This window comes from Nannospalax galili, unplaced genomic scaffold, assembly GCF_000622305.1.
Source record: "Nannospalax galili isolate Female #2095 unplaced genomic scaffold, S.galili_v1.0 scaffold765, whole genome shotgun sequence".
In the NCBI taxonomy this organism is placed as follows: Eukaryota; Metazoa; Chordata; class Mammalia; order Rodentia; family Spalacidae; genus Nannospalax; species Nannospalax galili.
In genome coordinates, this window is record NW_008352647.1 from 2,648,270 (window position 1) to 2,666,874 (window position 18,605).

At 40.5% G+C, this 18,605-nt stretch overlaps 1 protein-coding gene and 1 non-coding gene across 2 annotated transcripts in view; one reads left to right on the top strand and one right to left on the bottom strand.

Annotated features, from left to right (window-relative positions):
* The window catches only part of Top1 (DNA topoisomerase I), a 93,831-nt gene that overhangs the window by 72,140 nt on the left and 3,086 nt on the right, over positions 1-18,605 (top strand). The window contains exons 12-19 of the mRNA XM_008849585.3: positions 2,460-2,647; positions 2,929-3,073; positions 11,130-11,273; positions 12,108-12,293; positions 13,101-13,169; positions 13,689-13,803; positions 15,001-15,128; positions 18,433-18,527. Of these exons, the coding sequence (XP_008847807.2) occupies positions 2,460-2,647; positions 2,929-3,073; positions 11,130-11,273; positions 12,108-12,293; positions 13,101-13,169; positions 13,689-13,803; positions 15,001-15,128; positions 18,433-18,527 (1,070 nt within the window). The remainder of the gene's footprint in view (positions 1-2,459; positions 2,648-2,928; positions 3,074-11,129; positions 11,274-12,107; positions 12,294-13,100; positions 13,170-13,688; positions 13,804-15,000; positions 15,129-18,432; positions 18,528-18,605) is intronic.
* LOC115067082 lies at positions 7,371-7,474 on the bottom strand. The gene has a single exon (XR_003846514.1). It is a non-coding gene; the product is annotated as a small nucleolar RNA U13 (small nucleolar RNA).

Genomic DNA, 18,605 nt, shown 5'->3' on the forward strand with positions numbered 1-18,605 from the left:
ATTGTGAGTGAGCACTTTGCTCAGTAGCTCAGGGCTGAAACCCTGGTGTTCCACTAACCAAAAAGAGTCAGTAACTCTACTAAGACAGTATTAAGCATGGGGAGCACAGTCTCCCAGGGGCTACATAAACTCAGGATCAAGGCAGGCATGTACCTACCTATTCTTTACTTTGGAATCTAGCCACAGTCATCCATCTCCATTTCCCAGTCTTGGCTGCCTTCATTGCTCCAAGACCCTTCTAGTATTCAGCATGTGTGTCATCTTCTACAAGCTGCCTGTTTGTGAACATGTTTAATTGGAACAAGAATTCATCTACTTATTTGTATATTCTCTACGTGCTCATTTTATTCAACAAGGTCAGGGATGAGTAATTGTAACAGACTATATAGCCTTCAAGCTTAAAATACTTTCTATTTAGAAAAAGTTGCCACCCTAATTTAGAGGGTTTTGTTCTGGCTTTTGTTTGGTTGGTTTTTTTTTTTTCAAAGAAAATTTTTAAAATATTTTATTTATTTGTACTTTATGTATATGAGTGTTTTGCCTACATGTGTGTATATGCACTGTATGCCAGGAGGAGCCTGTGGAGTCCAGAGGCAGGCATCAGATCCCCTGGAACTAGAATTTCTGATGCATGTTAGCGATGTGGGTGCTAAACTATCTCTCCAGCCCCCAAGCTAGGTTTTTGTTATCTAAATGGAGGTCCAGGGTATCAGTGAATTCTTTGTACTTACAAGCCCTAAATTTTCAGCATTTTGTGGTTACTGTTTTTGTTTTCTTTGTTTGTTTTTTGTTGTTGTTTTGGGGTTTTGTTTTTGTTTTGAGACAGGATCTCCTTGTCTCACTGTGGAACTCACTGCGTAGACCAGGCTGGCCTTGAACTCACAGAGATCTACCTGCGGAGTGCGCATGGGCCACCATGCCCAGCTTGTCTTTTAGTTGTTTGTTTTTTTGTGGTTTTTGTTGTTGTTTTTGAGACTGGGTCTCATTATGTAGCCCCAGCTTGGAACTCGCTCTGTAGACCATCCTAGGCTGGCTTAGATCTCATAGCAGTCCACCTGCCTCAGCCATCTGAGTGCTAGGATTAAAGGTATGCATCATCTAGGTTTAAAAGGGATTTGCATGTTTATATAATTTAAATCATCTAATTTTTAGTCTTTATTTTTAAAATTACTAAGTTACTATAACTGGCATCTGAATGTAGTAGCACATGCCTATAATCCTAGCACTGAGGTGGCTGAGGCAAGAGGATTGTTCAAGTTTAGTTTCAGCCTGGACTACAAAGCAAGACCCACATTCTTTCAAGGAAATCAAACAAAAACTAAATTCAACTTCTTATTTTAGGTTAATTTTATCCCTAGTATTCTAAATTAAACATTGCCTTTCCCAGGCCCCTGGCAAGTGCACCTGTGACCAGTAAGTTCAGCAAGACTTGGTTATTGAATCAGCACATAAAACCTATAACTTGCAATGCATAGTGCTAGACTCCTGTAACTCCAGTACTGAGGAGGGCTGAGGCAGAAGGGTCAAGAGTTTGAAGATGACAGTACTCTGTCTAAAAAACAACAATAAGGCCTAGTGTGGTGGTGCACTTGGGGGCACAGAGGCAGGTGAATCTCTGAGTTTTAGGCCAGCCTGGTCTGCATAAAAAGTTCAGGACAGCTGGTACAGACCCTGTCTCCAAAAGACAAAAAAAAATAACAACAATAAGAAGAACCAAATCACTACACATAAAATGTTGGAGAGTAGATAGATGACTCCCCAACCTCACCCCTACCCATGCCTTCATGGTGTAAGGATCGCAAACAAACAGAAACCTGTACATACAACATACCCAGTAAGAATCTATGACAAGTATGTCTGAGCTTTAAAACTTTGTGAAATGCTGTTCAGTTAAACAGCTCTGGTGATACCCTTTTATGAGATATTGCCTACCATTCTCCAGCCCATTTGAGACTATGATAAGAAACTTTTGTTGTAATAGTGGGACTAAACTCAGCCTTGTGCTAGGCAAGTGCTCTTTAACTGAGCTATATCCCTAACCTATAGTATGAATTTTTAAAGTTACATTTAAAAATACAGGGTAGGACTGGAGGTGTGTGTAGTTCAGTTGGTACAGGGCTTGCCACGCATGTATAAATCCCTGGGTTTGTTCCCCAGCATTATATAATGCCAAATGTGGTGATGGTACATGCCTATAATCCCAGCACTTGGGAAGTGGAGGCAGGAGGATCAGAAGTTCATGATCATTCTCATCTACAGAGTAAGTTTGGAGCCATCTTGGGATATATTAGACCATAATATATCCCAGAAATATATATCCCCAAACATTTCCCTTTATTTGAATTCACTTCCGAGTGATTTTTAGATTTTACCTTGACCTTTCTCCCACAAGAGATAAAAATAGATAAGTCTTAGAACACAGCAGTTTGAATCCGTTTTGAGTACTTGCTGTATTCCAGAAAATCAAAGAAGAAAATGAAAAATTACTGAAAGAATATGGCTTCTGTGTGATGGATAATCATAGAGAAAGGATTGCCAACTTCAAGATCGAGCCTCCTGGGTTATTCCGTGGCCGAGGCAACCACCCCAAGATGGGCATGCTGAAAAGGAGGATCATGCCTGAGGACATCATCATCAACTGTAGCAAGTGAGCACAGAAGTTCATCCTTTGGGGCAGAATTAAGGTGGAGCTTTCCTGTATTTTGGTGGTTGGGACTGTTCTCACGTTAGCAAGGACTGTTTAGGAAGGCGATGGACACGAGCAGGCTAGTAATTCCATTGGTATATCTCGAAGTGTTTTTTTTTTTTCAGGATTGGCTTGTGAGGAGTGATCTCGGAAATACATCCTTGGCAGATAGGTCCAGTTCTGGTTATGAAAGGTGAAATTGTCACTTCATTTCACTCCCTCCTGCTTGATTATTTCCACAGAGATGCCAAGGTTCCTTCTCCTCCTCCAGGACATAAGTGGAAAGAAGTCCGACATGATAATAAGGTTACTTGGCTGGTCTCCTGGACAGAGAACATCCAAGGTTCCATTAAATACATAATGCTGAATCCCAGTTCACGAATCAAGGTAAGTATAGCAATGGGCCACACCCATTAGTGGAGCTGATAATCTCTTTTTTGGATGAAATATAATGTCCTCTTTAGACTCACTTTAACAAATTAAAAACTTACCCTCTCCCCAAAAGAAGAAAAGAGATTTCATAATTAGCATTATCTGGTAACCTCCCTAAGTTGTATCAGATTTGTGTCAAGATTGTAATTTTACTTACTTATAAATACTTGCTGAAATCCCAATATGTTCCAAATACAGTATATTCATACTCATAGAATTTTACTGGTTAACGACACAGGCACAGCTCTTGCCTTCACAGTCCCAACTTCCTCTCCTGTGGTCAGAATGTGATGAAGACTGTGGTAGGCATATGTGGAAAGTCTAGGAGTATATCTTCTCTGAATACAGAAACAAGGTGTAAAAATCTATAGTTTTGCATACTTCTGGCTTCCTAGGATCTCATCTGAATAGGTTCCTCCAGGGCCAGATGCAATTGGTGTATGTGAAAACCCATTATGTACTATGTTATATACCCATGTGTTGTTTTTAATTGATAGACTCATTAAAGAGAATGTCTTGGTGTTTTGTAAGCCAGCAGCTAACACCCTGCTGTAGAGAGTTCTATAAGCTTCTCCCTCAGACATATTATGGAAATGAGCTAGGCTTCGCAAAAATAGCCAAGGAATTAGTTCTGTATAGACTGTAGCTGTTTTACATTCAAGAGACTGAAGTAAAGACCTTAATCCTGGTTTATAAGAATTTAGCATCTGTTAAGATGTGAGAGTCACAGATCAAAATGATTATGTAAATTGCACACTTTCCGGCTCATACTTTTGTGTTCTTATACATGTTACTACTTCCTTAATGAAAAATACCATCTGTATACTCTATTCAAATCAGTTGGAAAATACAGTTTTTCTAGTTCATAATGTAGAATCAGAAAGAGCATGCCATATAATTTTTCTCTCTTTTTTTTTTTTTTTTTTTTTTTTTTTTTTTTTTTTTTTTTTTTTTTTTTGGTCTTTTTGAGACAGCGTTCTCCTTTTGCCCCAGCTGGCCTGAAACTCGCTATGTAGACCAGGCTGGGCTTGAACTCACAGAGCCACCTGCCTCCCAAGTGCTGGGATTAAAGGTGTGCACTACCACACCTAGATGCCATTAAATTTTTTATTTATTTTTATGTATATGAGTGTTTTGCCTGCACGTATGTAAGTTTACCACATATGTGCAATGCCCAGAGAGGCCAGAGGAGGGCATCAGATCCCTTGGAGCTGAAATGACAGTTGTTAGCTGCCATGTGGGTCCTGGGAAATGAACCCAAGTCCTGTGTAAGAGTTATTTTTTATTAATAGAGCAGTTATCCTCAACATCAAAGTGGACTTCAAAGAGATCCTACAGACAGATTTGTGTAGATCTGGACAAAGCAGGAGTTTAAGTAGAGAATATATTGAGATGTACAGGGATATGAAAAGGAATAACCAAAAAAATCTCACAAAAAAATATTAAGTAGGGTTGGGGGAGGTGGCTCAATTGATAAGAACAGTTACAAAGAAAGCAGAACCTGAGATTACTCAAAAGCTAGGCATGGGTGTGTGTGCCTGTAACCCTAGTGTGGAGGGGCATGATACAGGCCAATCCTGGGTGCTCGCTGGCCAGCCAGCCTAGCTGAGATGGTGATCTTCAGGTGCAGTAAGAGACCCTGTCCTAAAAAATAAGGTAGAGAGCAATAGAGAAAGTCACCCAATTGCCTCTGGTCTCCTCATTCTTGCACAGGGATACATACCTGCACAGACATGAATACACCGTACAGCACAATCTGCATACACCACATAACTATCAAATAGTGGCAGTTGTACAACATTGTGAACTTTGTAAATGTCACTAATGGTAAATTTTAGGTTATGTATATTTCGCCACAATAAGAAATTCATCAGTTATAATTGAGTATTGTTTTAGTCTTAAAAAGCTTTATCATACGAGTTGACATGATTCTCTTAGTAACCATAACAGGCATATATTTATGGTTCCACTTTGTAGATCAGTAAATTTAGTCTATGGGAGCTTAAAAACAAAAACAACACAAAACCTGTCCTGGTTCTCATAGCTAGTAACTTTTAACTCCAATCTTCTTAGTCTGCAACTTAGATAGTCTATCTCTTCGTGCTTTCCCATGATATCCTGTTGCTCAGTTGTGGTCAGCCTTAAATAACATGCCAAAGAGAAGACTATGTTCTGCTCCAGGTGGACCACCACAGAAGGACTTTGAATGGAGTGTTTGGAACATAGGTTACCTAACTTCAGCAAGAGTCACATGCATGACATGTAGCCACATCAATAAATATGAACTACGATAAATGCTGCTGAGCAGAAGTATAGAATACTATACCAAGGGACCTAATATCACCTTAGCTTCAGAAAAGGCCTTTCCAAGAACATAATATTTTAGGTTAAATTTAGAGGATGGGTAGGGTTTTTATCCCTTGAAAGACAAAAAAAGAGGAATGAGCATTAAAGAGAGAAAATGACCTTTTTGATATCTCTGCCATGAGAAAGAGCTGCATAGTTTGGAGAACAGAATAAAGGCCAGTGTAGTTGGAGTCCTGTGAGCAAGAAAGAGGCATGAAGAGGACTCTGTAGAGGCCTAGGTGGGCCATGTCTTCAGATCCCTTTTTTTTTTATAGCATCCTAGGTCCAAAAGGAAGCTACTGACCTAGACTTAAAAGAAGAAAATAATACCAGACTTGTATTTTAGAGGCTTGTAGCATAATTGATCATTCTGACTACTACTCTGTGGAGACTGGATAGGATACAAACAGGAAATTAAGAGACAAGAGAAAGCTGCTGTTGTATTCCAGGCAAGAAATGGTAGTGCCCTACTAGGCAGTCGATGGCAATGGGAATGGAGAGGGGGACCAAATATGTGTTTGCTGTGTGCTCCTATAGGCAGAGATTTCAGTGGACTGTAACCCTCTCAAGATTGTTGTTTGGCAGGCCAGCAGGAACACCTGGTTTCTACAGCCAGAGCAGAAAGCTACCTGGTTGTATTCCAGATAATACCCAGAAAACTGCCTTACACAGTAAGCATTTGTATAGGTCTCTGCATGATGGTTAGGGTAGAAAACTTGGGAGCCACCAGAGATAGGCCCTGTCCAGGTTCCTGTAACCAAGATGGAATGCCTGACTTGAGTCAACTAGAATAAGATCCTAAAAAGAATCATTGCAGTTTTGGAAAGGTGGTAATCTTGGGGGTAGGGGATGAAAAGGTTTTATCTGTGACTTCTTTTTTTTTTTATCTTTTTGAAGCAGGGTCTCCCTGTAGCCCCAGCTGTCCTGGAACTCACTATGTAGACCAGGCTGGCCTTGAACTCACAGAGATCCGCCTGCCTCTGCTTCCCAAGTGCTGGGATTAAAGGCGTGTGCCACCACACTTGGCTTATCTGTGACTTCTTAAACTTGCTCTCAGTCTTTTCTTAGGGTGTCTTTACCTAGCAAGATAGCAGTGTACTGGGAGCTGAACCCCAGTCCTATGCAAGAGCAGCTAGTGCTTTTAACCATTGAGCCGTCTTTCCCCTTAAGTAGTTTGTAACTCTGCATTGCCACTGAGAAATAAATATATTCTTATACATATTTTTATGAATATTTTGCCTGCATATGTGTAAGTTGCAATGCTCAGGGTGTCAGATCCCCTGAAATTGGTGTTATGGATGACTGTTAGCCACCATGCCAGTGCTGGGATTTGAACCTGGGTCCTCTGCAAGAGCAGTGCTCTTAACAACTGAGCCAGTTTGTTGTGTCTTTTCTTTAAATGATGTATGATTGGGGGTCAAAATGCCAGGTACCTTTTGGTATTCTACACCATGGCAGATTGAGAGAACACTAGCCAGGTGAGAAGAACTATTGAAGATAGTGACAGACTTGGTCCAAATGCCTGTGGTTGCCCAGCTTGCACTGTTGGCAGACCTGGGCTGCTCTCAGCCTTTATCAGAGAGACTTCTCTTTGCAGTTGACAGCAGCCAGTCAATGGAGAGGCTCAACCAGGGCTCAGGGAACATTGAGGAAGAGGAAGTGGTTTAGAAGACAGGTTCTAGCTCACCTCACTTTCTGTTTTGTAATCTTGACTCCATCTACCCATGTTGTTGAATGGATAAGTATAGTCAGCCCACTGGTTTATAAAAGTCACCCAAAGGATGTCATATATAACTAAACCACATTAAGATTTCTGCCCAATATGGAGAGGTGACTGAGTTGGAAAAGAAGAAGAGTCAAAGCCTCCTACAATAGATACCTTGCTTTACTAAAATACGTTTTTCCATGCCATATCAGTAATGCATTGATGTGGTAACAGAGTTTGATGGAGGTACATCTCTTACACTGGCAGGAAAACCCAGTCATCACACTTCTGAAGTACAAAAGGACTTTCCCAGATGGTTTCGATGTGACTTTGTTTCTGTTCCCACTCCCTACCCCCACTTCAGTGTTCTTGAGATAAGTTTGGATCCTTGTTCCAGGAGCCTGACCATGTGAAGGAAAGTTGATCTACTGGTGTCCTGTGTACATGACTTGTTAGATTTTTCTAAACTTTTATTTCTCTGTACTACCTTATATATCAAGACTTGCTACCTATGTGAGTTGGAGTTATAAGGAAGAGGTTATGTGAGTGTGTGTGTTTCTTTCTCTGTATATGTATAAGAAATTCTGGTGGACTTTAGGGTTACCTCTTGGGGTGGGAGGGTTAGAGTAGTAAAAAGCCCCATAAAAGAAAAAAAGAGTACATGAAGTTGTCAGGAAAAAGTGATGAGGAGATGTGGGAGGAGTTGGAGAGGAAGGAGTGGTGATGTGGATTTGATCAAAACACCTTATATGCATGTATGAAATTCTCAATACATTTTTTTTTAAGTAAAAAAAATTCTGGTGAAGATTCATTCATTATTGTATAAAGGAGAATAGCTTATATCATGCTTTTTCTTTTTAATTTCTTAAATGTCAAAATATACTTGGAGAAATCAGTGAGAAATTTTCAATTCCCCAAGAAAAAAGATTGTGTATTAGTTATTAAACCTCTTGTTTTACAACCCGACCAATCCACACTAATAGTACAAACACTATGGGGAAATGTTGACAGCTCCTTAGTATATTCATATAAGCATTGCTTTCTCAGCATTTGTTTCTTTTGAGACAGGGTCATACTATGTAGCCCTACCTGGTCTTCAAATCACAGATCTTCTGCCTCTGCCTCCTGACTAACGGGATTAAGGGTATAAGCCACCGCACCCAGCTTTCTGAGCATTTGCTAAGATCTAATAGGCAATGGGCATTTTTTGTTCTGTGTACCTCATGCTTCTCCATGCACAGAAACTAGTTAATTTGATCATAGTTCTTGTGTCTCAAGGATTTCAGGTGATCCTTTTTGATTAGATTCTTGTCTCAGGTGGAAATTAGACATGTGGGAGGAAATCACTGCCTCCTCTCCTTTGTGAGGAGATTTGAGTTCTTTTAAGTATTTGTATATTTGTGTGTGTGCCTGTGTATAGATATGTGCACATGAGTTCATGTGCCTGCAGGGGCCAGAGGCATTGGATAGCCCTGGAACTAGAGTTACAGGTGGTTGTGAGATATGTGGCATGGGTGCTGGGAACTGGACTTGGAGCCTCTGCAAGAGCAGTAAGTTCTGTCAACTACTAAGCCATCTCTCCAGCCCCTGATTCTTGGGTTCTTAGTTCTTTTCATGTGCTTATGTCATGTAGTCAGTTTTGTACCTTGTGACTCTACCTGTCTGGGATTTCTTGATATTTTTCCCCTTTCCTGTTTATTTTTAATTAAAATTTTTACTTTTTAAAAATGCATTTTATTTTTTTATATATATATATGCGTGTATTGCCTGCATGTAGGTAAGTGCACTCATGTCGTGCAATGCCCACAGAGGACAAAAGAGGCTGTCAGATCCCCTGGAACTGGAGCTATCCCCCCCCCCTTCCTGTTCTTAATTGACATATTAGTCCTTTTTTCTGAGTCTACTTCCACTGAAGATGGTAGCAGAAATCCATTGCTTAGCTTCAGTCTTTTGTTTTTGGTCTTGTTGAGACAGAGTCTCCCTGTAGACCCAGCTGGCCTGGAACTCGCTTTATAGACCACCCTGGCCTAGAACTCACAGAGATCCATCTGCCTCTGCTGAGAGTGCTAGGATTAAAGGTGTGCACCACCATGCCCAGCTAGTTTTCTTTTATTATTTTATTTATTTATTATTTAATTTTTTATTTATTATTTTTTATTTTATGTGTATGCATGCATTGCCTGCACGTAGGTAAGTGCACCCGTGTCGCGCAATGCCCGCAGAGGTCAGAAGAGGCTGTTGGATCCCCTGGAACTGGAGTAAGAACAGTCAGTGTTCTTAACCACTGAGCCATCTCTCTAGCACCCATCTTTTATATTTTTTATTGAGAATTTCATACATTCATACCACGTAGTTTAGTCATATTCCCCTCCCATATGTCTTCCTTTCAACTCCTCCTGGATCCTACTCCCTCATATCCCTTTCTAACTTTATATGTCCTCTTCTTCTTCAAAACAAAATAACACACTGAATCTAGGTTGTACATGGGCATGGTGCATCTACTGGAACATGCTTAACCTATCAGGGACCACACTCCTAAAGCAAACTGACACCTTCCCCACAAGGGCTGGAGAGATGGCTCAGCAGTTACTAGCATTGGCTGCTCTTGCAGAGGACCTGCGTTCAAGTCCCATCATTCACATGACAGCTACAACTGTCTGTATCTCTAGTTTCAGGGGATCTGATACTCTCTTCTGGCCTCCATGGGTGTTGCACGCACTGGTACGCTTACATACATGCAGGCAAAACACTCATGCAAATTTAAATATCTCCCTGTAGCCCCATTATAAGTCCTGGAACTTATGATGTAGACCGGGTTGGTCTTAAACTCACAGGGATCCACCTAAAAATAAATTTTTAAAGAGAAAAGAAAATTGATTACCCCCCCCCCAAGCCACGATCAATAGCTCTTCAGCCAAGGATGGAGGTTTATCCTCTTCCATGCTAGAATGTTGACTGGCTTTATCTTATGCAGGCAGACACAGCTACTGTTAATTCATGAGTACAATGCTCCCGTCATGTCCAGAAGAAACTGACCCCAGCCCTTCTTGATCTCTGACTCTTAGAATCTTTTTGCCCTCTTTCTATGTTCCCTAAACCTTGGAAGGCAGATGTCCCATTTATGGCTAAACAGGTGTATTAACCATCCACTGCACAAAGACACTTCCGATGATGAGAACTGCACTTAATCTAGGAGTATACACATACATATGTACATATATGTGGTATATATATAAATATGTGGCAGTTAGATAGTATGTCCATTTAAGCAAAATATAGTCATAGGTTTCTTAGTAATCCCTATGAGCTCCTCAGCCTCAGATTCTTGGATACATTTACAGTACCAGACAGAGTAGCTTCAGTCTTTGAATACATTTTCATAACTACCCATTGTACCAAAAGTTCCAATTTTTTCTTTTAAAAAAATCTTCCCAGAAACATTCTCTCTCAATCTAATCAGGGAACACTTATAAATGGGTAAGTTAGAAGATGGTGAATAATTACATCTGTTCTTGGAAGTCTCATTGTGTTCTTTAGTAATTACATGTTGTGGTCTTTGGTTCTGTTTCTTTGATAGCTCCATCAAACTGTATGACTGTCTTGAATGAATGAAATTCAGTGCTAGAAGAAAACTGCTTTCAGATGTTAAACTCGGCAGCAGGGGATTAGGGTTGCTTATTATGCCCTTTGTGTTGACAGAAGTCAGTTTGGGGGTTTTTACCAAGAGCATGAGCATTTTATAGATTGGAAGGTTCTTAGCAATTAAAGAGTCAGTGACAGTGAAAACGGGATAGCATGTATTCTTGTCAGGTTAAATGGCTCAGACTTTCTCTTTAATTCTGTACTTTTCAACTTTGCTTAAGCTCTGGTTGCTGGTTTTTGGTTCAGAGCTCTAAATATTCAAAGTCTGTTATTCCACTCTTTTGTAAGCAGTCCACCTTTGGGGTTGGGTCTCTGCAGGGTGAGAAGGACTGGCAGAAATATGAGACTGCTAGGCGGCTGAAGAAGTGTGTGGACAAGATCCGAAATCAGTATCGGGAAGATTGGAAGTCTAAGGAGATGAAAGTCCGGCAGAGAGCTGTAGCACTGTACTTCATTGACAAGGTAGGAGCACTTCCCTGTCAGCTTTGGCCAGTATTCAATTTAACAGGTATAAGGAGTGTCTGCTCTGCAAGTACAAGGGTGGGGAGTGCACAATGTGCTACCTACCATGTGATCTACACTGAATTGAGCCCAGTAAGGATGGATACAGATCACAAGGCATCTACAGTATGTCTGCCAAAAGAAGTATCTGCATGAATCTGAGCATGTTTTAAAATATTGTGATGCTTCAAACTCTTTTGATCGTGACTCCCCACACACACAGAAATTTGGGTCATAGTCCAACAGATTTATTTGAAGTTGCACAAACTACCACTTAACTACAAGAAATGATTTCTGATATTTCTTCTGTTTCATTCTTTTAGAAAAAGGCATTATACCATCCAAAATAGGTTAAACAAACGAGTAATTTATTATAGCTACGGTTTGAAAGATAGTGCTATAAAGTTGAATTTTTAGTACTCTCAAAGCAATTTTTATTTTACCCTAATTTTATACTGCTTACATTTTAGCAGAAATTCTGAATCCCCACAAAATTAAGATACTAATCTTTTTTTTAGTTTGATTGCCCAGAGGGGGGCGGAAATGCCCTCATCTATTGCCTTGTTACATCCTTTTCTTTCTCCTGTCTTCATTTCTAAGGACAGTAGAGAAGCTGGGATCTCTTGAGTATCCCCGTGGCTTCTGAAGGAGTTATAGCACTGCAGTGTTTGACTCTCCAGGCTGTGAAGACTGGGAGGCTTCTGGTTTGGGGTTTCCTAGAGGTACTGTGAGGTTCATCTCTTCATTGCTGCTTGTCTCTTTCTCCCTCCCCCATCCCACCCCTTTCCTGGGCAGCTTGCTCTGAGAGCAGGTAATGAGAAGGAAGAAGGAGAAACAGCAGATACTGTGGGTTGCTGTTCACTTCGTGTGGAACACATCAATCTGCACCCAGAATTGGATGGTCAGGAATATGTGGTAGAGTTTGACTTTCCTGGGAAGGACTCAATCAGATACTATAACAAAGTCCCAGTTGAGAAACGAGTAAGTTCATATGGCCTGTGCTCTCTGTCTTGCTTTTTTAAAATTTATTTTTTCATTCAACAAGTATTTATTATAGAGTGTTTTGTATGCTCTGCACTTTGCTGGGCACTAGCAAAAATGACTTGAAAGAAGGAGCAATATTGCTTGGTGTACTGTGTAGCTCTTACTCTCTCTTCCACCACTTGTGCTGCTACTTTCCTGGGATTGAGGGGCCATCTCTTGAAGCAGTATGCAACAGCATACTGCAGAGTTAGCCCCTAGAGCAAAGTCAATGTAAGATTGAATCCAATCACTTTAATGACTTAAGCACATCACACCATCCTCTGGTCATGTTGTATGTTTATCACCTTGCACCTTTGCTCAGATCACTTCCTAATTGAATAAAATGGTAATCCTTTAGTCTTCGGATCTCTGAGCCATTATTGTAGAAGGATGTTGAAGTTCCACAGACCCATCCTATTAGTGGTCTAATAATAATGTATATCAACTAAATTTATGTAGTTGGTAAAAAGTATTTGTAAAGAAGTATTTCATTTCTTAGGATATAAATACTGAAATGTTTAGAGCTAAAGGGCTACAGTACATACCCATGAATGGCTCAAAATAAATAATTATGTATTTATCTATATAAATATATACACACACACGTGTGTGTGTATGTGCGTGCATGTGTGTGTGTGGAGAGAGAGAGAGAGAATGTATACGTGTGGTCATTGTGCCTTTTCTTTTTTGCAAGTTTCTGTGATTTTTGAAATTTATTTCAAAGCATTTTAAAAAGAATCATTAGACTTCGCTTGTTTCTTTTAGGTTTTTAAGAATTTACAACTATTTATGGAAAACAAGCAGCCTGAGGATGATCTTTTTGACCGACTTAATGTGAGTAGACAAGAACACTGGGCTAAAGGATGCTTAGGCTGCCCCTTCACCCTTGTCCTGTGGCATTTTGTATACGTTTCTGCCCTCAGGGCACATAGAGTCTGGCCAGGAGCAGACACCACCCTACTGTAGACTGTTTCCAAAGCCTTCCAAAGGCAGAAGGGGTTTCAGCGCAACCTTTATCTTTCCCTATCTTCAGCAGATTCTTCCTTAGTTGGATGCCCAGCCACCTTCTGCTTAAAGGCCTGATTTCTTACTGGGGGAGATCTTAATTGGAACAAATTGCTTTTTTGATCTGTTTAATTTGAAGTACTTTGTAGGAAGGCATCATGCAACCCTATATTTTGTAATTTTCCCTCTTTTGCTAAATTCCCACTTGAAGGGCGGGCAGGACAGTAACTTGATAGGATTGTAACTCTACTGGCATTATGACTCCTAGGGCTTCCCGAAAGGGAAAAGATGGTTTGGCTTTTATCTCAGTCCTAAAAAACATCCTCTATGTTGCCTTATGTCCTCCAGACTGGTATCTTAAATAAACATCTTCAGGATCTCATGGAGGGCTTGACGGCCAAGGTGTTCCGTACCTACAATGCCTCCATCACGCTACAGCAGCAGCTAAAAGAACTCACAGCCCGTAAGTCATTGAGCGGCTATCCGGATGAACATGCCAGCATCCTTGCTTAAGTTCTAGTCTTTTTGCTCACTGTTGTAACTGGAAGCGTTTTCCTCCTGGTCTCTTAGTTGTATAAACAAAGTCGGAGCTGTTTCACTCCTACCCCAATCTTTGGTTAATTTCATAGAATACATCTGCTCTCAAAATTTTTGTATTTTGTGTATATTTCTTAAAGGTCACAGGGTGAAGAACACTGTTAAATTGAGGGTAAAGTTGTTTGGTTACCAGAAAATACGCTTTTCCTAAGGTTTCTGTCACTTTTCTGTCACACGCTCCATAAAAGCAAATGATCACTTCCCCCTGGAGCTTTAGGAGTCTTTTACACAAGATCTCACATTGTAACTCAGGCTAGTCACAGCTCATCATTGTAGCCCAAGCTGGCCTCACAATCCTCCTGCCTCAGCCTCCCTATAATTGGAACTTGTACACAGCTGGCTCCCAGGGTCTCAGTTTCCACTATCTTCTGTAAATTTGTCAAATGGTTTTATAGTATGAGCCAGAAAAGCCAAAGATGGGTATACTGAAGATCAGTATTTTAGGACATGATTTTTAAAAGATGCCACAAAATAAAAGTGAAAAAGTTCTTTGGATGACCTAGTTTTTCTTTTTAAATAATATACTGCTGTGTGCCTTTCAAATCTTTTTCCCTGTGCCACATTTTCTTCAGGTTACATTTGGCCTGTTGAAGACAGGCACGCCAAAGTAAAACAGGCAAGCCAAATAAGAATCCTTGGCCAGACTCCCTGGATTTAAAGAAAAATATAGATTTCATTATAATATTACAGAAACAAACTGGGTGTAATAGCATTCCTGTAGTTCCAGCTACTCAGAAGGCTAGAGCAGGAGGATTGTTAGAGCACCATAGTTTAGAGCCAGCCTAGGCTACATGATAAGAGCTGGTCTTAAAATTGAGTAAGCCAGTAAACAAAATATTAGAGACCCAGAATTCCTCTTGTGATAGAAACTTATCCAGGCTTATGTAGAAATTCCCTTTCCCTTAAAAAAAAAAAAATTAACTATTGACACATATTTTGCCCTTGTGCTTTGAAAGAAACTTGATGAGTGAGTTGAGAGCCATACAGATAGAGCCCCTGGAAGACATTTTATGTATACTATCTTGGTAGACAGATTGACCGTCTCGTTATTGTTTCTTTACAGCTGATGAGAATGTCCCAGCAAAAATTCTTTCTTACAACCGAGCCAATCGAGCTGTTGCGATTCTTTGTAACCATCAGCGGGCACCACCAAAAACTTTTGAGAAGTCTATGATGAACTTGCAGTCTAAGGTATCTTCAGTCTGGATGATGGGGTAGCAAATTGAAGGGAATCATGGCTGGCATCAGCATATCCTCTGAAAATAAGATGCTTTTGTAATCTGGCCTTGTGGGCTGGGATAACTTCAGGCCAGTCTGGGTCTGTTCTGGAAAAATGATCCATGCTAAAGATAAACGGAGTTAATTTAGTAGGTAAGAATATCATAGTGCTCGTTGTTCCTAAAGCTTTTGTTCTGGGTACAGAAGTTCTTTATTGACTACATTCTATTTTGAAATGCTAACTTTGATGTTCACTTTAATTGCTGAGTATTGTCGTTGGTATACAGGAAAGTGGAAGTAAAGAGTCTGAACCAGAGGTACAGCTTAGTGATAGAACACTGGCCTGGCGTGCAGAAGGCCTGGGTCCCACCCCTAGCACCACAAAATAAAATTAGCTTTATTGTTGTGGCCAAGAAATATGAGGTTTTGGGGGCTGGAGAGATGGCTTAGCAGCTAAGAGCACTGGCTGCTCTTGCAGCAGACCATGATTCGGTTCTCAGCACTCACATGATGGCTAACTACCATCCATAACCCCAGTTCCAGAGGATCTGATACCCTCTTCTTCTGGCCTCCACAGGCATTGCATGACATGGGTGCACTTACATGCATGCAGAAAATATACTCATACACATAAAGTAAAAATAATAAATATTTTAAAAAGAAGAAATACGGGTTTATAGGGCTGAGGTCTATCTGAGGGGTATATCTACACTTGTGTAGCGTGAGTGAAGCTCTGGGTTTGATCCCCAAAGCAGAAAGGGAGGGAGAGGAAAAAACAATTCTTTCCAATTAGATTGTTTCAAATTTAAAAGATGGTGAAATGAATTTAAGTTCCCCCTCATCTTGGCACAACTATTTTTATTTTTACACACTACCAAATCAACATTTTTCTAAAAACATAGCGTCAAACATCTGTTGTGTGTCATGTCTGACTGTGTGCCAGGGTTGTGCCCTAGAGGGAGAGACTGATATGCAAACAAGTTGATAACTGTTCTACTGCCTTGGAACTCTTCTTCCTCTGACTCTGCCTGTTGATGAGCAGTTCTGTCTTAGCAGTGGCTATATAACTGTCTTAACTCACAGTGAAAATTTGCAGCTATTTCACTAGCGCAGATATATACAGGGTTACAGGGGAAACCTGTTAACATTAAAAATAGTCTGTGGCATAGGAATAGATATCTTTAAGATCTTGAGGTGGTCCTAATGATTACTATAAGCTTCTAGATAGTAATAGAAATTATATTTCAAGATTTCTGCAACAGCTATAATCTGAAAATATCTAACATCTGTGATGTCTGGTGATATCTAACATCTAGCTGCCTGGTGACAGTAATAGGACTCCTTTTATTTCCTTTTTTTTTTTCCATCCAAGTTTATGGAATTCTGTACATGGACAACTGAACCTTTTTTTTTTTTTTTTTTTTTTTAGTCTTTTTGAGACAGGGTCTCCCTGTAGCCCCAGCTGTCCTGGAACTTACTATGTAGACCAGGCTGGCCTTGAACTCACAGAGATCCACCTGCCTCGGCGGGATTAAGCCCCAGCTGTCCTGGAACTTACTATGTAGACCAGGCTGGCCTTGAACTCACAGAGATCCGCCTGCCTCGGCTGGGATTAAAGGCGTGCACCACCACGCCCAGTGGACAACTAAACTTAAAAACTGATGTGGAGTGAGACTTAGTACACATTTACAGGCCCAGAATACTTTTCTTCTGTTGAGTGACATTTCTTTAAGATAAATACCTATGCATGATAGATCCAAAGAGACAACCTAGAGTTGTCACTACAGATGGCCTCTTGCTTTCTTGAGGGGCTCTCGGTATCCACAGTGAGTGAACATACATCAGACCTCTTAATCTGTGGTCCTTAAGGTCAGCAAGCCAAGATAGCATTCATCCTTATGCTCCTCTGTTAAATGGTGGTCACCTGATACTGCTTATTCATGTTATCATTCCAAGTAGAAACTAAAAGCATGAATATTCAAGTACTATGTACCCAGTTCAGGAGACCGTCCCTGGATCACAAGGAGAGGTCATTCGGTGCCCTCATTCTGGAACCACTGTTGGAGCAGCTCAGGCTGCCTGCCAGACAAGCCCTCCAAGCCTAGGAACCCTCTCCTACGTGCCTACAAAGCAAACACAACCCCACTTGCCAAGTGAATCAATAGAGTCTTTGATGCTTAGAGAGAATTTGAAATAGCCTGCCAATTTAGCATTCACAGAAATGGTTAAAAAGATTGCAGTTTGCTTGTATTTCTAGCCTAAAAAGAATCTGGCTAGTGTTGTCAGTGATACTTTTGTGTATGAAATCAGTTCCCTTAACTTTTTTGGACAACATAGATGTTGGAAGTAAGCCACTCACAGTAAAACATATTTAATGAATCTTTCACAATGGTGGACTGTTTAATTCTGGGCTGTATTTATGTGTGTGCATTTATGTGTCTAACAAATTCTAGGCTGAGTCAACAGCAGCCCAGTGTGTGAGTGTCAACATGTATTTATTCTTGGATGTTCTCTTGACCTCACAGGTCAGCGGGGTGATTACAGGAATGGGATTCTTTGAACCCCAGCAGCACAAATTCAACCAGCTTTAGCTCAAGCGTTGTAGTAATGCCTGCTGTTATCTCCAAGCAGTACCGTAAGAGGGACTTAGATTTTCAAGGGTTCTCGCAAACAAGGATGAAATGATTCTTTTTTTTTTAGATAGATTCCATAAATTTTCCTTTGAGGGGAGGTATACTGCAGTTGATGTTCTCACATCTCTGTTATTGAGTGATAACTAGTTTTCTTAAAACAGAAAGTCAAAGCCAGGCCACGCCTAATTGCCATTTTTAAGTTTCCTGACAACTCCTTCCCAGAGTGTTGGCAGAATGTGGGAGCTGGGCTTGCTTAGTAGATGCATATAGCCAGCTTCAATATTCTAGTTTCTCCTACAGTATCCTTAGAAGGAATGCTGAAGCGTGACCCAAGTTTCATTTGATAAACAGCTGTCCTCTGTACCACCCACTCTTATCTAAAGCCAAAGTGTTCCCTGATTGATTATCAACCAGATTTCCAGGTTACCTTTCTTATAGAACCTCATACTTTGAAGTTCACTGAAGAACATAAGTGAGCAGTTGGATTGTTTTCAGCATCCATTATGCATTTCTTCTGGCTTCCTGAAGCTACCCTGTGTTTTTACCTAGAAAACACTGCAAGAGCTCTGAAGAGAAAACTCTCAGGTTTCACCTTCTAATATGGAACCCTTCTTTTAACTGTACTTCTGCTCTTCCCTACCTAGATTGATGCCAAGAAAGATCAGTTAGCAGATGCTCGGAGGGACCTGAAAAGTGCTAAGGCTGATGCCAAAGTCATGAAGGATGCAAAGACCAAGAAGTATGTATCTGGTGTTGTATTGAGGGCTGGATAAGAGAGAAGCAGGCATCATCACTCAGGCCTTGGTACCCCAGCTCA